This window comes from Globicephala melas, chromosome 16, assembly GCF_963455315.2.
Source record: "Globicephala melas chromosome 16, mGloMel1.2, whole genome shotgun sequence".
In the NCBI taxonomy this organism is placed as follows: Eukaryota; Metazoa; Chordata; class Mammalia; order Artiodactyla; family Delphinidae; genus Globicephala; species Globicephala melas.
The window spans coordinates 9,617,818-9,634,483 of record NC_083329.1 but is presented as its reverse complement, the minus strand read 5'-3'; the positions used below and the strand labels follow the sequence as shown (position 1 = coordinate 9,634,483).

Below are 16,666 nucleotides of genomic sequence, written 5' to 3'. Positions count from 1 at the left end.
AGGAGGGAAAAAAAACAACCTGTCACCCATCAATAAACAAGTGACATTTCTTACCCAAAGCTCATGTATGTGTATACACCTAAGAATAAAACACAAAATGAAAACCATGAGAAAAATTGATATCTTAGTTATTGATATCACTAGAATTAAGAAACAGAGAAGATGCCTGTTAGCAACAGACAAGGAAAGCCCAGAGAAGTACAGCTACAATTAAATAAAAATGGCTTTGAACTTGTACTATTTTCTTTTTCCCTTGCCTATATAGTCCTTGCCTAGGGCCAAAACTTTCCTCAGTCTTTTAATGAGTGAGCCCATTATTTCTAACACTTGAATTTCACCATACAGACTCCAAATATCTGATCTGGAAGCCCTCCGCTGAAGCTGTGCAGGGCTGTAACTGAGCACTCAAATACGGCCTTTCAGGACAGTAACTCGCTTGTGTTGGCACATTCCCTGGTCCAACCTCGGCTTTTAGGGCAATGGGCTGGATGTACCCGATATGTACAGACAATATCCACCACTAAGCAGAGGCCTCCCGTTAACTACAACCGTGAGATGTCTAGTTAGTCATTTATACAGGTCTTTCCAGTGACAGGAACATTCTAATACGTGCTCCCCATCCTGACCCCTTTCTGACTCTAACCAGCTGTTTGCCTCATGAATACTGATTTAGGGGGAAGAGCAAGAGAGGAGGCGTTGTGAGGATGAAGGAAGATGATACATGACAAGCATTTAGCACAGTGCTTGGACCAGGAAATATTAACCATACCAGTCACTGCTTACCACTACTACTTCTACCAAAAACAGAAGAAGCAGAAAAGCTGGAGTGACAATCCAGGCCCCCTCATCTCTTAGTTCTCCCAGACTAGTGTTTTTCAGAGTGTGGGTGGTATTTATGGTTAGGAAATCAATGTAATCGACTGTGAACAGCATTTCTTTTTTTTTTTTTTTTCCGGTACGCGGGCCTCTCACTGTGGTGGCCTCTCCCGTTGCGGAGCACAGGCTCCGGACGCGCAGGCTCAGCAGCCATGGCTCACGGGCCCAGCCGCTCCGCGGCATGTGGGATCTTCCCGGACCAGGGCACGAACCCGTGTCCCCTGCACCGGTAGGCGGACTCTCAACCACTGCGCCACCAGGGAAGCCCTGAACAGCATTTCTTAAAAAAAAAAAAAAAAAACTACAACAAATTCAAAAACACTAGAGTGCATTATTTGAGTAACGGTGAGTATTGTTCAGCATATTTTTGTTTCAGCTGTGTTTGTGTGTGTGTGGGAGCACGTGCGTGTACACAGGTATTCCAGGAAATGTGTATTATGTCACAATGTAAAGTGCATTTCTAGCAGTGGCCTAGAGTGGAGAGTTCACTATCTGAAACTACTTGGCTTCACCTAAAACTAAAACTGAAATTTTAATCTTCTGGGGACTTCCATGGTGGTGCAGTGGTTAAGAATCCACTTGCCAATGCAGGGGACACGGGTCCCTGGTCCGGGAAGATCCCACATGCCGCGGAGCAAATTAGCCCATGCTCCACAACTACTGAGCCTGCGCTCTACAGCCCATGAGCCGCAACTACTGATCCCGCGCACCACAACTACTGGAGCCCGCGCGCCTAGAGCCTGTGCTCCGCAACAAGAGAAGCCACCGCAATGAGAAGCCCGCGCACTGCAACCAGAGAAAGCCCACGCCCAGCAACGAAGACCCAATGCTGCCAAAAATAAATAAATTTTAAAAATAATAAATTTATTTAAAAAAATTTTTAATCTTCTGATAGCAACAGTGAGGAAGAGGGACAGTGGCGCCTCCCAACACCTCTACTGGATGTCTTCTAACACCTTTAAGTCAACAGGTCCAAAGCAGAACTTACTATTCTTTTTCTTCTCCAAAAAATCTGCTCCTCTTCCACGTTCCTCATTTCAGAAATGAAGTCAGCATTAACTCAGTTCCTGTCAGAACCCATAAAACTCTCTTGACAACTCTCTCTCCCCCATCGCCATACACAATTAACCAGCCAGTCCTGTGGACCCCACCTCCGGAATAGCTTTACTATCCTTTCACTCCCTCTCTGTTCCCAATTGTTCCCAACCTAGTCCAGGCCACCATCATCTTCTGCTTAGAGAACTGTACGCAAAACCCTCCTAATTGGTCTTCCTACCTCCAGTCTTAACTAAGTCCCATTCGTTCTCCACATGTGGAGTAGAAATGACAATCTGCTGATGTCACTCAGCGCTTAAAACCCTTTCATGGCCTTCCAGTGCTTTCGGAAGAAAAAGCTGAACTCCGCACAATGATTTACAAAGTCCTGCATTGGCCAGCTACATCTCCCCGCTCCGAGCCCAGGCCCACTCTAAACTCTAGCAGTGCTCTCTGCTCCCCAGACCTTCTGAATAAGTCTTCTCTGCCTAGAGCTCTTGAATTCTGTCCCTTTAAATTCTAACTTAGATCACTTCATCCAACAAGTGTTCCCTGCCCTCCCATGCCCTGTCCAAATCTGGGTTGAGGACCCTCCTATGTGAATTAATTGCATCTTCTATTACCCCCAATATGCTACTTATCACATTTTACTGAAGCTGTCAGAGTGTCCTTTGCTAAATTCCCTGAGGGCCAGGATGAGTAATTTACATCCCATCATAAAGCACAATGCCTGGCTTAATACTTGTTGAATGAACGAATTTATGACTTCGAATTTAGGTTTCTAATTCTTGCGTTGGCTCCTCTATTTAAAATTAAGCTAGCTTTTTTCTTTTTTAAAAGAGTCCACTACTTTCTCACGTTTGCGGTCCTTACTCTATCTGCCCTAATGCAACTGACATGGTCAACTGACATCAGGGACATGCCACCTCGTTCTATACCTTTCCTATATTAGAAACCTCTTGGGATTGCCTCTTATATCCCCTTGGCCTCACTTCCAACTCATGCTACAACTATGAAGTACAGTTCTATCAGGACAGATTGGCAAGGTCTGTCTCTCTTGCTTCCTGCCTTTCAGAGGCAACAGCCTGCAGTGCCCACAGGAGTCTGCTCTGCAAATGTACAGATACAAAGTGAAAGTGCAGCGGCGCTAACACCCAGTGAGACAACCACTGGCCAGTGGAGAGGAAGCCAGTGGACAAGTACTTCTTCCTCTGGTCCCTTGGGTGGCCAACTCTGAGACACACACCAGAAGGTCTCTCAAAAGGACTGAAATCCAGTCCTTAAAGTGGCAGCTCACACAATAACACATCCTTCTATTCTCTTCCCCCTCCCCTAGTTCACTCTCCCCAGTCCCCCACTCCTGTTCCCCAAGACAATTTCTCAAACAAATCATCTGAATGCAACCCCATGTTTCAGGATCTGCTTCCAGAAAGAAACCAGGCTAAGACAGTCTCTTTAGCATTAGAAGTGCTCAGATTTTTATTCTTGCTTTCTTATTTTGCTAGGGGTTAGTAAAGCAGGTAACTTAATTCTTTCCCTACTGTCAACATTGTCCTTCCTATTTACAGACAAATTTCATTTTATTATTAGTGAACACTCCACAGAAGCATGAACAAGTCAAGTCTCCCCTATGATGTCTATTTCAAATGAATGGCAGCTAGGAAAATACATTTCTTACAAGAACAGGAATTCTACCCAAGTTTCCATGTTTATATTAAAAACATTTTGCCAGCATCACATAAAAGACCACTCATAAACAGACTTTTTCGTACCTTCATGTTACAGCTTGCTTATTTTTCTGCAGAGAGAATGAATATTAACATCCACAAAACAGAATCTAAACAGTTTAAAAATACCTTGCAAGCAGATGCAGAGGCTCCATTCTTACACTGAAGTTGGGTGTGAATGATTTTGGAAACCTTCAGGTTGTTACATTTGTCTTTGGGTCAGTTTCTCCAATAGGTAATAGGCACTGTATTGAATATCAAGTGATGCAGACTCCAAAATACAGAGTATTTACTGATAATTCACAAGGTAGGAAAATGTTCAGTCAACTGGAAATTATTTTAGGGCTGATGACAAGCTTGATGACATCCTGGGATATCATCTTTTGCCCCTTCTTTACTTATTTAATCTTTAAGCATTCCACCAATTGTCAGAGATCACTAAAATTATTGGCTAAGCAGTTTTTAAATTCTCTACTTTTACTGCTGCCTTCCAACACCAGACAAAGTTTAAAAAAATTTTTTTTAATTTGTTTTAATCCAGAATGTATGGAGATGGACAATGCTTATAGAATTTTGATGATTTGGGGTAGTAGAAAGGTTTCACTTTTATTACAATAAAATATCCTTGTAAAGTAGTTACATGTCTTCACCAAATTTTCTAAACTACCGAGATCAGAGTATTCAAAGAACTCTATTACTATCATCAGTGACAGTAATCTGATTTGCATATAAAAGCATTTGAAATCAATGTCTTCCAACTCTGATACGTTAAGTGCACACTCCACCTATAACATATATAAGGCCTAGAATTGAGATGCCACAAAGCTCTCTAACACATAAAAGCAAGTCTCCTCAACACTGCACAGCCTTGCCAGCTATTACAGGGCACAGACCGAAGCCCGCTTCCTCTATGTTAAGATTCACATTTTTACGTGGTTGACGTTTCTGAAACCCAAATGTATCTTACAACTTAGGGAGTCATAGTCTACTTGGCAACATTTTTTCTTAGCGGTACCTAAAATAAAGAACTTAAAATTGATGATGTCTCATATTCAACAGAATATCACAGTTCATCCAGCACTTAAACAGCAGGTGTGGGCCTTACTTTTATTCTTTAACTGATATTTTGGACAACCCCTTCGTGACATCAGAAATGTCAGTTTTCACTGAAACAAAGAAAGTAGCACAGCAAGATGCCACACGTTAGAACCAGGCAGAACTAGCATTTATAGACATGTTTTGAAGCATCACGATAATTCTGAGCCTGCTATCGTGATGCTGGAATCATTTTTATTATTTATTATAGGATTAATTACATTGAAAACTGGGTGAATGACTGTAAAAGGAATTACTTAAAAAATTGTTTCTATTTCATAAGCAAAAAGAAAGATCAGAGAAATATTTCTTGAATAGCTAAATGGAAATCTTCAGTCTGCTTTTCTAAACTTTTCAGTGGTATTTCAGTCTGCCTCTGGCTTACTGCTCACACATACATGCCTTATTGCGCAAAGACTGGCTGGTAAAGATCTGTAAAACAGTATTTTAAAAATTTCTCTGTAAGACTGGTTTTTTTAAAACACCCTTTAAAAATGACAACAGTCATTTACAACTGTTGAAGTTTACCTTAATGAGTCTTGGCTTCACATTTCTTAATAGAAAACGCAAATATTAAAACATTACACTGCTTCACTCTTACGCATAAACAATGTAGGAAGGACTTCTTGTCTTGCTCCATAGTGTCCTCATTAAAAGACCATGCAAACTAGGGAAATCTAGCTTCTGATTTTTAAACCAGGAGTCATATTAGCACTACACTATAACATTTGGATTAAAAAAGTATATCTTTGAAAAGTAGGTGAGTGGGAAAATATAGTAATAATATAATAAAGTGGTATTTTTAAGTGGATGGGGGTAAATTGAAAAAATTAGGAGACTGTAACTTTCTACATTTTCCATATCAAAACACATTCTTCAGGGCTTCCCTGGTGGCGCAGTGGTTAAGAATCCGCCTGCCAATGCAGGGGACACAGGTTCAAGCCCTGGTCCGGGAAGATCTCACATGCTGCAGAGCAACTAAGCCCGTGCGCCACAACTACTGACCCCTGTGCTCTAGAGACTGCGAGCCACAACTACTGAGCCCACAGGCCTAGAGCCTGTGCTCTGCACAACACAAGAAAAGCCACTGCAACGAGAACCCCATGCACCGCAACAAAGACCCAACGCAGCAATAAATAAATTTATTTTTTAAAAAATCTTAAAAAACCCACATTCTTCCAATTCACCAAATATAAGAGCCAAGTTTCCAAAGATATTTTCTTGGTTTGATGCCTGGTTTCTTTATGACACGCAGTAGGCTACATGTTAATTCTATCTCCAGCTGGCTATATCCAATAGCACCATCTTTACTGGCAACAAAGAATTTACGTTTATTAAGTATCCAACAATCAACATTATTCATTTCGCAACTTCAAATGGGTAGGTCAACCTCAAATCTAGACTTGAAACAATTTTTACCCCGAGGAGAATTAAAAGAACAACAACTTAATTCTACATCTAAAATAATTCAGAAGGCCACTGTCCACTTAACTGTAAGTTATCACTGCAGCACATTGTTAGGGGCCTTAGGGAGTTTCGGTAAATTTGCTTTCTTATCAGGCACTGTTTCCCAGTGATTAAGATGATATTATAGCTGACGTACATCCTTTCCTGAGGGATGTGCTACCAGGCTTGGAGAAACCAAGCAAGCCAATATAGGCCAGAGCTCTTTCTGAACCTGGTTATTATTTCACACACAAAGGCACAATCAGAGTGGGACTTGGTTTTTCTGTGGGCATGTATGACAGAAACTGCAGAAGTATAGAAAAAATGCCAGGGAACCATGCCAGCAAAAAAGAAGGACGGAATAAAGAGAGAAGAAAAGAGGCAAATGAAACAACATAAAATAACATAGTTCGGAGGCTCAGAGTTTTGGGGGATGGGGACCAAATTAGGAAAAACCATCTTACACTAGTTTAGATTTTCAGCAGCTGCTGGCAAGATTTTAGGTGTCCTAGAAATTCTCTAACCTGGGTTAAGTACATAAAGCACTAAACCAAAATTAGGTGCTGTTTTTTTAATAGTAAATTAAAATTCAATACCTTAATAATTTATGACTTAGTTATATTATAGACAAATTAAGAAATTACTTGCAAATATTTCAAAGTATGTACAGAAAAGAGAGAGTGAAATCTAGACTAATCTGTGGTAAAATGTATACTTCTATAAGTAGAAATAGAAATAAAGCTTATTCTAATTATCTCCTCTGAAATACTAAAAGTATCCATAAAAATATTATAGAGCAATATTTAAATTAAAATTAGTTTACATTTCTGATTAAAAGCCATTATTAGCTATTATTTTTGCAATAAATAATATCTGAGGGGTCAATGATGAAGCACTCAATTATGTTCTGAGGATAAACTGAGGTAACATAGGGGAAAACACAGAATGGCGCTTGGGAAATACCATATGCTTAACAAAGTTTTAATATTTTGTAAAACTGGAACCAAAAGGATTTTACTACCAACAAAAATAGTACTGTCGACTGAAAAAAAACGCACAACGTGAGAGTTGTGAGTGAAGTTTTATCTGGGGCAAAATGAGGACTACAGCCCAGGAGACAGCCTCTCAGAGAGCTCTGAGGAACTGCTCCGAAGGGGTGGGGGGAAGGTCAGTGTTACATAGGATTTTGGTGAAGGGGGTGCGTGCAGTCAAGCAGTCTCAGCAGAAGGCCGCTGCTGGTCACGAGGAGCAGATGTCTCCGTTCATGATCTTAGTGCTTTTCTAGATCTGAGGAGGTACAAGACGTAGGCTCATAAAACCTTCTCCTGAAAATCTCTCTCTGAAGCCCTGTTCTGCCAGTTTTCCCCAGAGCACAGAGGGCCTCATTCCTGATCTCCACCCTGAACTCCTTTCAGGATGTGTGGGAGGTCAGCAGCTACAGACGTTTGTGACTTAATCCTTATAGAGGCAGACGGCAAATGCCAATTTTTAGTTGGCAGTACAATATTGTGCAACATTAAGGGTCAAATCAAATCATAGTTTATCATGGCTATAAAACCAACTCCAAAACATTCGGTTTACCCTTGTAAAACTCTTGTAAATCTTATGCTTGTAAAATATCTGTATTAGATACTATCACAGAAGTAGTGGCATTTGTTTGCTGAATGACTGACCATATTAGTGGTCAAGTAGTTTTTACTTTACTAAAACTAAGAAGCCACACAAAGTATTAAGAACGATAACAAAAGTGTGAAGCATGATTTCTTGTTTTGTTCTTAAAAAATTCACACAGCTATATGCACAGGAAAAAAAGATCAGGAGAGCATAAAAAAATTAACAATGATTTTACTGCTGTACCACGAGAATGTGAATCATTTTCATTTCCTTCTTAGTAGCGGTTTTATGCATTTGAACAAATTTTCTACTAGTGTTTCCAGTAAATATTTTTAAAAATAATTTAATCCAAAAAAGTACAATGTAGCTGTGATGCAGAATTTTTGAAATCTATACATATCTAACCATCAATTTAAAAAGCAACCTAGCACACGTTTACTTAAAAATCATTTGAGGAACTTTTGAAATCCTTTATTTAGAGTAGGCAGAGGTCCTGAATTGAAAAACAAAAGACCTATTTATGAACAAAAGAATTTCTTTAAAATTTTCCGAATTACTTTAGTTTGCCAGCCCCTCCCCCCATGGTACCGTACAGCAGTAAAAACAATAGGTTTTTATTGTGAGGCAGACTTTTTAGCTGAGCAAACAACCATAGAACCCGAATCCCCAAAATATGTGGGGCTGCGGGGGATGGGTTGAGGGCAGGGAAGAATAGGATTTCCAGACGTTCTCAGCAATTCAGGACAGGGGGAAAATGTAATTTTTCCTGCAAGGGCCACTGATGCACCTTGTAACCAAAGTCTGTTTTGCCGACACCCATGGTGATCAGCTGTGCCTTTTGCAGAGAAATTTAACTACTGAACAGCTGAAAGGAGAAACAAGATTTAGTGAAAAAAGCACCATGCCGACTAACAATATTGCCCATATTAAGCTCTGTATTTTCTAAGTCAGAGTTTGGGTCAAGTAAGAGTAAAACTGGCCCCAGAGAAGAGAGCAGTTTCTCACAGATTGCCATTTGAAACTCAAATGACCATGTTTCACAGCATGCTCAATGCATTCCAGCATGTAACTGCATTTTAATTTCCTAAAACCACAGGATGTAAGTGTGATTTCAAATAGTTTCTGGACTGTGATATTCAATACTGATAAAACTGTATGGTGTCCTCCTCGAAGTTCCAACGATCCAGCATATGGAAAAGGACCTTCATTTTCTTGGAAGCACTATTATCAAAGAAATTAACTCCTCTGGCTTTTGTAAGTGAATCCTAAACAATGAATATTAAGAGCTAAAGCTACTGTCATAAGAAATGGAACTTAGATTACAGGAAATGAACAGGCTGTATATTCCTCACTCACCAGGGTGTTGTACATCCTGGACAAAACCTGCAGGTATGAGACTAAATTTTCTTTGCCATGAAATGCTCATTAGTGCTTACTTTGGAAAATGAATTCAAAATGTATTAACATGAATGAATCTTTACTTGAATGTCCATTTAGTACATGGAAATCATGCAGTCACCTTTTCAACTTTATAAAACAGGGAGAGCCTGTGACTTTTATTATTTTTTTTCCTGTGACTGTTTTAATCTCCAAGTATACGCAAGAAGAGAAGCAGATCTATTTTAAAGAAAATAGATCAAGAGGGAAGAAGGGAAGGTGAAATTGTGTCATAAGTTTGGGAGTCGGAACCAATTCGAGATCATATTATTATTCAGTTGGAAGGAACTTATAAAGACAAATTTTTACATGTGAACATCAAACAATGTACTAAGATGTTCAACAATTTTCACCACAGGGACTGGCTCTGACCTGACCTTGAGAAAAGATAAAGGGAAAAATTCTTTTGACAGGATAGAGTGGTTAAGTACAGTTGACCTTGAACAACACGGGTGAACTGCATTAAGTCCACTTACATTCGGATTTTTTCAATAGGAAATACTACAGCACTACACGATCCAGGGTTGGTTGAATCTGAGGCTGCAGGTACAAAGGGCCAACTCTAAGTCGACTATACATGGATTTTCAGTGGAGGGTTGGCGCCTAACCCCCAAGTTGTTCAAGGGTCAACCGTATATGCTTTCCTCTAAAATACTATTGCCTTTTGAGCCTGACTCCAAAATTAACTGACAAATTCAATACGTTTGTTTTTAAGCAACAAATCTATTTAATTAATGAGGTAGAGCTTAGAATGAAACTCTGAGCAGTAATTTAAGGTACAGGAATGCAAAGCTTTGGCTGCTCTACGAAACCCAAATATCTAGAAAACCTGGAGCTAACCTCGAGGTGCCTGGCACGTGGGCCCCTATGGCCACTCTTCATCAGATTCTAAGGTATCATCATGTGTAAGAAGTGCCCACTCTTGATTTCATAACAGCCTTTCCAGGAGATAACAAAATACAAAGGTACATGAACCAATTTTTTAATGAAAGAAAACCTGATTTGTGAAAAAAAAAAAAATGCACATCTTAGAACAGAAGAAATAACTGCATTTCTTTCCTCGTCCTCTTTGTCTTCCTATTTGATTTGTCCATTTACTTTCTTCCTTTCCCCTGACCTTTCCATTCCTCTTTCCTTCTTTTTCCTAAAGTTAGCCTAAACCACAGGTGGCTAGTAGGAAAATGTTTGTGTTCTTAAGAATTTATGCATTGGGCATCTCCTTTGGTGGGCTGTGAAGATAGAAAGGTCAAAAAGCATCCACGGAAACACCCAGGAACTTCAGCCTGGGGGAAGACATGCAGTATAACTTCATGCAACTCATCACAGGGCAGGAGAGCATTAGGACTTGCGCCTGACGAGGAAAGCCACAGCGAACCACGGTGAGGGTGGGGAGGGCCGTGCAGAGGAGAACTGCTATAAACGGTGAGTGGTACTCAGATGACAGGGAGGGCAACAGATCTGCATGCTTCCTAGGAGACAGGGATCAGGGCACATAAAGGCAAATGCAGAAGAAACCTGTGGCATACATGGGATGCAGCACCCTAACCTGCCGAACAATCACCAACACCACAATGAGAGGGGGCTATTCTCCATGTGTTTGTTTTATTTTAATCCTCATTATAGCTCAATATGAAAGGTCTTATTATTATCTCTATTTTGAAGGCCAGGAACCTGAGGCCAGAGAGATTATTAAACTGCCGAAGGGGACCCAGTTTACCAGCTGATGATGGAGTCAGGGTCTGAATGCAGGAAGTCTGGCTCCAGGGCTATACTTTTAGTGTCTGTACCTGCTACCAGTGCACAGTATCCAAAGGAGAATAATAAGAGATAAAATATGGCTGGGGCTATTCTGGGCAGGAGACAGAAGAAAGGACAGAAAAGAAGAAGAACCAGGGATGCAAGAAGTCAAGGAAGTATCATCACAAAACCCATCACAGCCGGCTGGCCCTCGCGAAACCATTCCACAACTTTATCTGGTCCAATTGGTCGATACTTCTATCTTCTTTACGTTGGCTAAATGATCCAGTGAACAATTTTTATGCACTGTGATAGTTGTAAAAGTAATGGAGAACAGTGTGAGCCCTCAGAGCATGCGAAAACTAACCCAATGGAAGAAGCTGTGTCAGTAAGTAGCACAAGCACATGAGGCTTCAGCATTTATTTGCAAAACCATGACTGTGAGTGTTGTGTGTGTGAGTGTTGTGTGTGTATGCACACGCAGGGTCTCCTTCTATCCGACAAACACACGCATGTCCGTGCGCAGGTACTCACGCACACTCCACAATATATAAAAAGCTACCAGACCCTGTTAAGGGTCACAACCACGCAAGCGGATTCTGAAACAAAGCCAATGATTTCCGGCCAAGCTCTGCTCCAAACATACCTGCTTCTGGGTCCTGGTTGAAACGGCAGTACTTGGAGTTCTCAAGTGAAGGCAGGCACTGCTCAATGGGTACCCAAACGTATGTCTCAGGACACAGCAAATCAGACGGTCTATACTGACCCTAAAGAGAAGTGAAGGAAAAAGGCACAGGCATTACTAACACAGTAACTTCCTAGTTACTAGACTCCAGAATTCCAGGAAAAGTTTTAATCACAAAGTTAAATGAAGTCAACCAGAAACAGCTTTACTGTAAATACTAAACAACCCTATTAGTAACTGCTTTCCCAGCTCAAGAATGCGCATTTGACCAAAAGGCTCTCAAACAAATGTATCACCATTTGGGATGCCTGTGCTCATTTGGAAGATCTGAGTTTCTACTTTCTTTTGGAAGAAATATTCAACATATGATTCTTGCTGAGCTGATTGCTAAGAATACCCAGTTTCAAATTCAAGTTGTCTCTTAAGTGCCAGTTAATAACACAGTGAAATCTCACATTTGACAGCATTATAATTTATATATGAAATAAACACTTTCCAAAATGGAATTTCACTATCCTTAGTCAGAATTTTTTAAATTTGTAAGCTCAGCTGATAATAATTCTTTCCGTTCTAATGTACTAAAAAGTACTGTCTGGTCAACATGCTTCCATAAGCAATCTAGACTGATAAATGTAAAGAAAGAAAAAAAATTTTAAATTACAAAAATTTCAGGGAAATATCTGTGATAATAATCCTCTAAAGTTTCTTCAAACACTCTATTTTAGAAAAAATGATTTATGTATTTATAACCCCATCATGTACCCCAAATATAAAACAAAGACTATACAACAGATACCGAAGAAAAAAATCATTCACCTAAGGGTAATCTGGTAGCCAATTAACAGAGGATAGTGCAAATTATGTGAAATCACTTAGTGAAAATTTTTAGACATATCAGTTAATTAAAATTCCACATTTCTCTAAATTTTAAAATTCAAAATTCATCATAGAGGTTAAATCTAAACATTAGTTTTCAATTTTTTTAACCTACAACCCATAGTAAGAAATACATTTTGCATTACAACCTAGTAAACCTATATGCAAATATAAAACTAGAAACAAATCTTTTACTATAGAATGCTTACCCATGTTATGTAATCCTTTCTTTTCTACTCTACTTCATTTTTTTTAAAATGATGCTCTTGGACTATTTAACACCAAAAGTGCTTTCATAAATAGCAAATGGGTCACAAGCTCAGAGATTGAAAAACACTATCTAGTGCAAACCCCATGACAACGAATACTGCTGCTTAAGGGCTTAGCACTGTTACACGGCTTTATATCAGAAAGGTGCTCTATAACCAGCCTACCATGTGTGAGCAACTGGTAAAGCATCACTTAGGTTTAAAACGAACACCACACCCTCCCAGCATTCAAAACATTCAGAAATCTGTAAGCTAATGGAGAGACTGTACATAAAACACATGAAAACAAATCAATTCCTTTCAAGAGGTTGGCAGAAGAGTTCAAGGAGGATATGGAGTTTTAACGGGAACAGATTCACTGGCTAAGTCTGAGGCAGGCTGAAAAGGAATGAGAACAATCTAGACGAAGACTACAGCATAAACAAAGATGCAGAGTTGGGCCTAGTACAAGATAACTCTGGGGAACGTGAAATAGCAGAGCACTGCAGAAATGAAAAGGTAGGTTGGGGATCAGCTTCAGATATCATGTTTTGGACTTTATTCTAGATGAAAGGCTTGCTGCCTGAGACAGAAGGCATGAAAGTATGAAGACCAGAACTCAGGTCTCTGACTCTGATCTTCCTGCAGTGTTCACGGCATTGCTGATGCCTTACTGTCCTAGAGCAATAAAGGTCACCTAGAAGGGGCAGGTCTAGGTGGGCCACACACTCATCTAATATTAAAATTCGAAGCACGGGGTTATTTAGAAATGAATTAATAATTTACTTAAGAGGTGTAATAAAGCCAGTTATTCCACTGATATCTACCTTCTCAAAAGCAATGTCATTCTCTCCATTAATTCAGGAAGTATTTTATTGGGAAAAGAGACAGTATGATGCGGTGCTGTCTACATTAACAAATCTGAACACTAGATAGCAGTCTAAAGCAGTGGTTCTAAATCTTTTTTTTTTTTTTTCCTTTTTGGTTATGGACTATTTTGAGAATCTAATGGGGGTGGCGGAAGCTAAATATACAAGCTGAAGAAATAAAACTTCTAGGGGAAAAAAAAGGAGTAAATTTTCTTGACATTGGAGTATACAAAGATTTCTTAGAACACAAAAAGCATTAACCATAAAAGAAAAAATTGATGAGTTGGACTTCATCAAAATTACACTGTCTTCAAAAACTTACTAAGAAAATAAATAGGCAAGCCAAAGATTGGGGAAAATATTAAGAAAACCTGTTGTATTAGACAACATATTTGTATCCAAAACATATGAAGAATTTAACAACTCAATAATAAGAACAATCCAAATTTTTTAGAAGGCAAAAGACTTAAAAATTTTGCCAAAGATATACGAATACCTAAGAAACCCAACATCAGTTACCAGAAATGCAACTTAAAACTATAATAGGATACCACTGAATACCCACTAGAATGGCTAAAATTTAGAAGACGAATAAACATGTTTTGGCAAGGATCTGGACCATCTAGAACTTGTGTTGGTTTAAAATGGCATAACCATTTGTGATAAATATTCTTGTATACACATCATTTGTGCATATATCTAGGGTAAACTCGTTGGATTGGAATTGCTGGGTATAAGGGTTTTAAGTTTTATAGCACAAAACTGTTTTCCACTGAAGTTGGGCCGTTTTATATTTCCATCGGCAATGTTATGTATGCAAGTGCTACTTTCCCCACATTCTTATCGACAGTGTACTATCAAAACTTTCCACCTCTGCCAATCTGAGAAATGGCATTTCATTGTGGTTTTAATTTGCACTATGTATCTTTCCATATGTTTAAAGAAATTTGCATTTTTTTTTCTATAAAGTTGGCCCATTTTGTTGTTAGATTTATGGTCCTGGTAATTGAAAAATGCTTTATATATTAAGGAAATTAACCCTTAGTTTGTAAAGTATGTTGTACTTTCCTACTTTGTCTGTCTTTCGACTGTGTGTGCCATGCTCTTTTACCATGTAGAAATCTGGTAAATGGTCAAATTTATCATTTTTTAAAATGGCATCTGGGCTTTGTAATATAACTAAAAAGGTCACTTTCACTCCAAGATTATAAAAACATTTTCATGTTTTTTTTCTAGTACTTTTATGGTTTCACAATTTTGCATTTACATTTATGCTCCATCTGGAATTTATTCTGGTGTAAGGTAGAAGAAAAGGATCCAACCTAATTTCTTTCAGATGTTTACCAAGTGGCCACAACATCATTTTTTAAACAATTATCATTTTCCCCACTGATTTAAAATTTAAAATGTCTTTTTGATAACTTACTAAATTTCCAAATATATTTAGATCTCTTTCTGGACTTTCTATTTATTCTGTTACTCTTCTGTCTGTGTAATCATGTACCAGTGCCATATAGGTTTAAATATTAAAGCTTTATATTATATTTTAATATAATATCTGGTAGAGCTAAACCCCCCTTATTGCTCTTCATCTGCAGAATTTTCTGGTTCTTCTTGCTTAATTATTCTATGATTCTGCATTTAATACAAAAAGATTACCAATATGAATAAGGAAACTAATAAAAATGGATGGTGTATCTTGTCTATTGTGATGGCAGCATATAAAAGAAGAGAATCCCAAGAATGTCTAGTAAAAGGGAAACATATCATCTTAAGTTAAAAAAAAAAACAAGAAAAAACAAAATAAAACCCAAAACATATAAACGACATCATTTTCTAATTTAAGATAGAACTAAATGCTGACTGGCTAAGAGGCACAGACCAAATTTTGGGGAGGAGGGGGGAAATCAGCCATCAACTATGAGTCTCTTAAGATAAAAACAGATACATTCCATGCAGACATTCTGATTCATTAGCAGCCACCTGAATCCAGGGCCTGGATTTAACAATGATGCTGACAATAAAAAATACTCAGTCAATGAACATTAAATGACTCCTCACTATGCGACAGGCACTAGGTGCTGGGAAAAAAAGATGAACAAATGCACGTCTCTAGATAATTCAGAGTCTACTGGGAGTGACTGGCCTGGAGAAAGATAAAGCACACATAAGAATATATTAAGTGTGATCATGCACAACTGTCCAAAGTTCCTAAATTTTCACAATGTTCTTTTAAGGCAGTACTTAATATTTTACTGTTAACTCTTTAAATACTCAGGTTATCTCACTGAAAAACCATACATGTACACATTTTAACTTCTGATCATCCAAAATCAAATTTCAGATTAGGTTAAAACATTATTTTTCTCCTCAGTACAGGCTTATTTCAGTGCTTTAAATATTGTCTCAAGCCATCAAAGAATGCAAAGAGTTTTATGAAATAAACCACTTTGAAATGTTACGCTTTCTAAGCTTAGCTGGTAGAGAGTTAAGTGACCGAACTACTTGCAGTTCAATTCAAAGTTGCCATCACACAAATGAAAAACGCAGAGGCTTGAAAGCTGCCCTGCCTTTCCAGCTAAGAAAATGAGAACGGTCTGTGTGAAGAATGTAATTACTTAAGGATTTGGACATACTTTCCCATGGTCAGAAGGAAAAATATTTAATCAACCTCTAAGTACATTCATTCATGCTGGAACAATGAGGTAAAAGCAGATTAATTCTCTCCTAGGGTGCTGACTTTTTGTAAATAAGAAGAAATCGGAGTTACCACAGATTTCTAAAGTATTCAAAATTTTGAAAATGTGATTGGTCTGACAGGGCTTATCTTACAATTGTTCAGAACTTTCTTTCAATTTGATCTACATGTTAGAAGATGAACTCTAGATTCCCCCCACGCTGTCCCCAAGAAGCCCACTCAAGAAGGATGGCACCAGAGGGAAGTTTTACCAAGCAAGGACACCTATTTCAAGAGGGGAGGCCACAGGAGAGGACAATGTAGTTCAAGACAAGATGCCTGGA

At 38.7% G+C, this 16,666-nt stretch overlaps 1 protein-coding gene across 7 annotated transcripts in view; it reads right to left on the bottom strand.

Annotated features, from left to right (window-relative positions):
* The window catches only part of ATE1 (arginyltransferase 1), a 175,945-nt gene that overhangs the window by 46,511 nt on the left and 112,768 nt on the right, over positions 1-16,666 (bottom strand). For all 7 annotated transcript variants that reach the window (XM_030839283.2, XM_030839285.3, XM_070043804.1 and 4 more), the window contains one exon: positions 11,614-11,734. In XM_030839283.2, the coding sequence (XP_030695143.1) occupies positions 11,614-11,734 (121 nt within the window). The remainder of the gene's footprint in view (positions 1-11,613; positions 11,735-16,666) is intronic.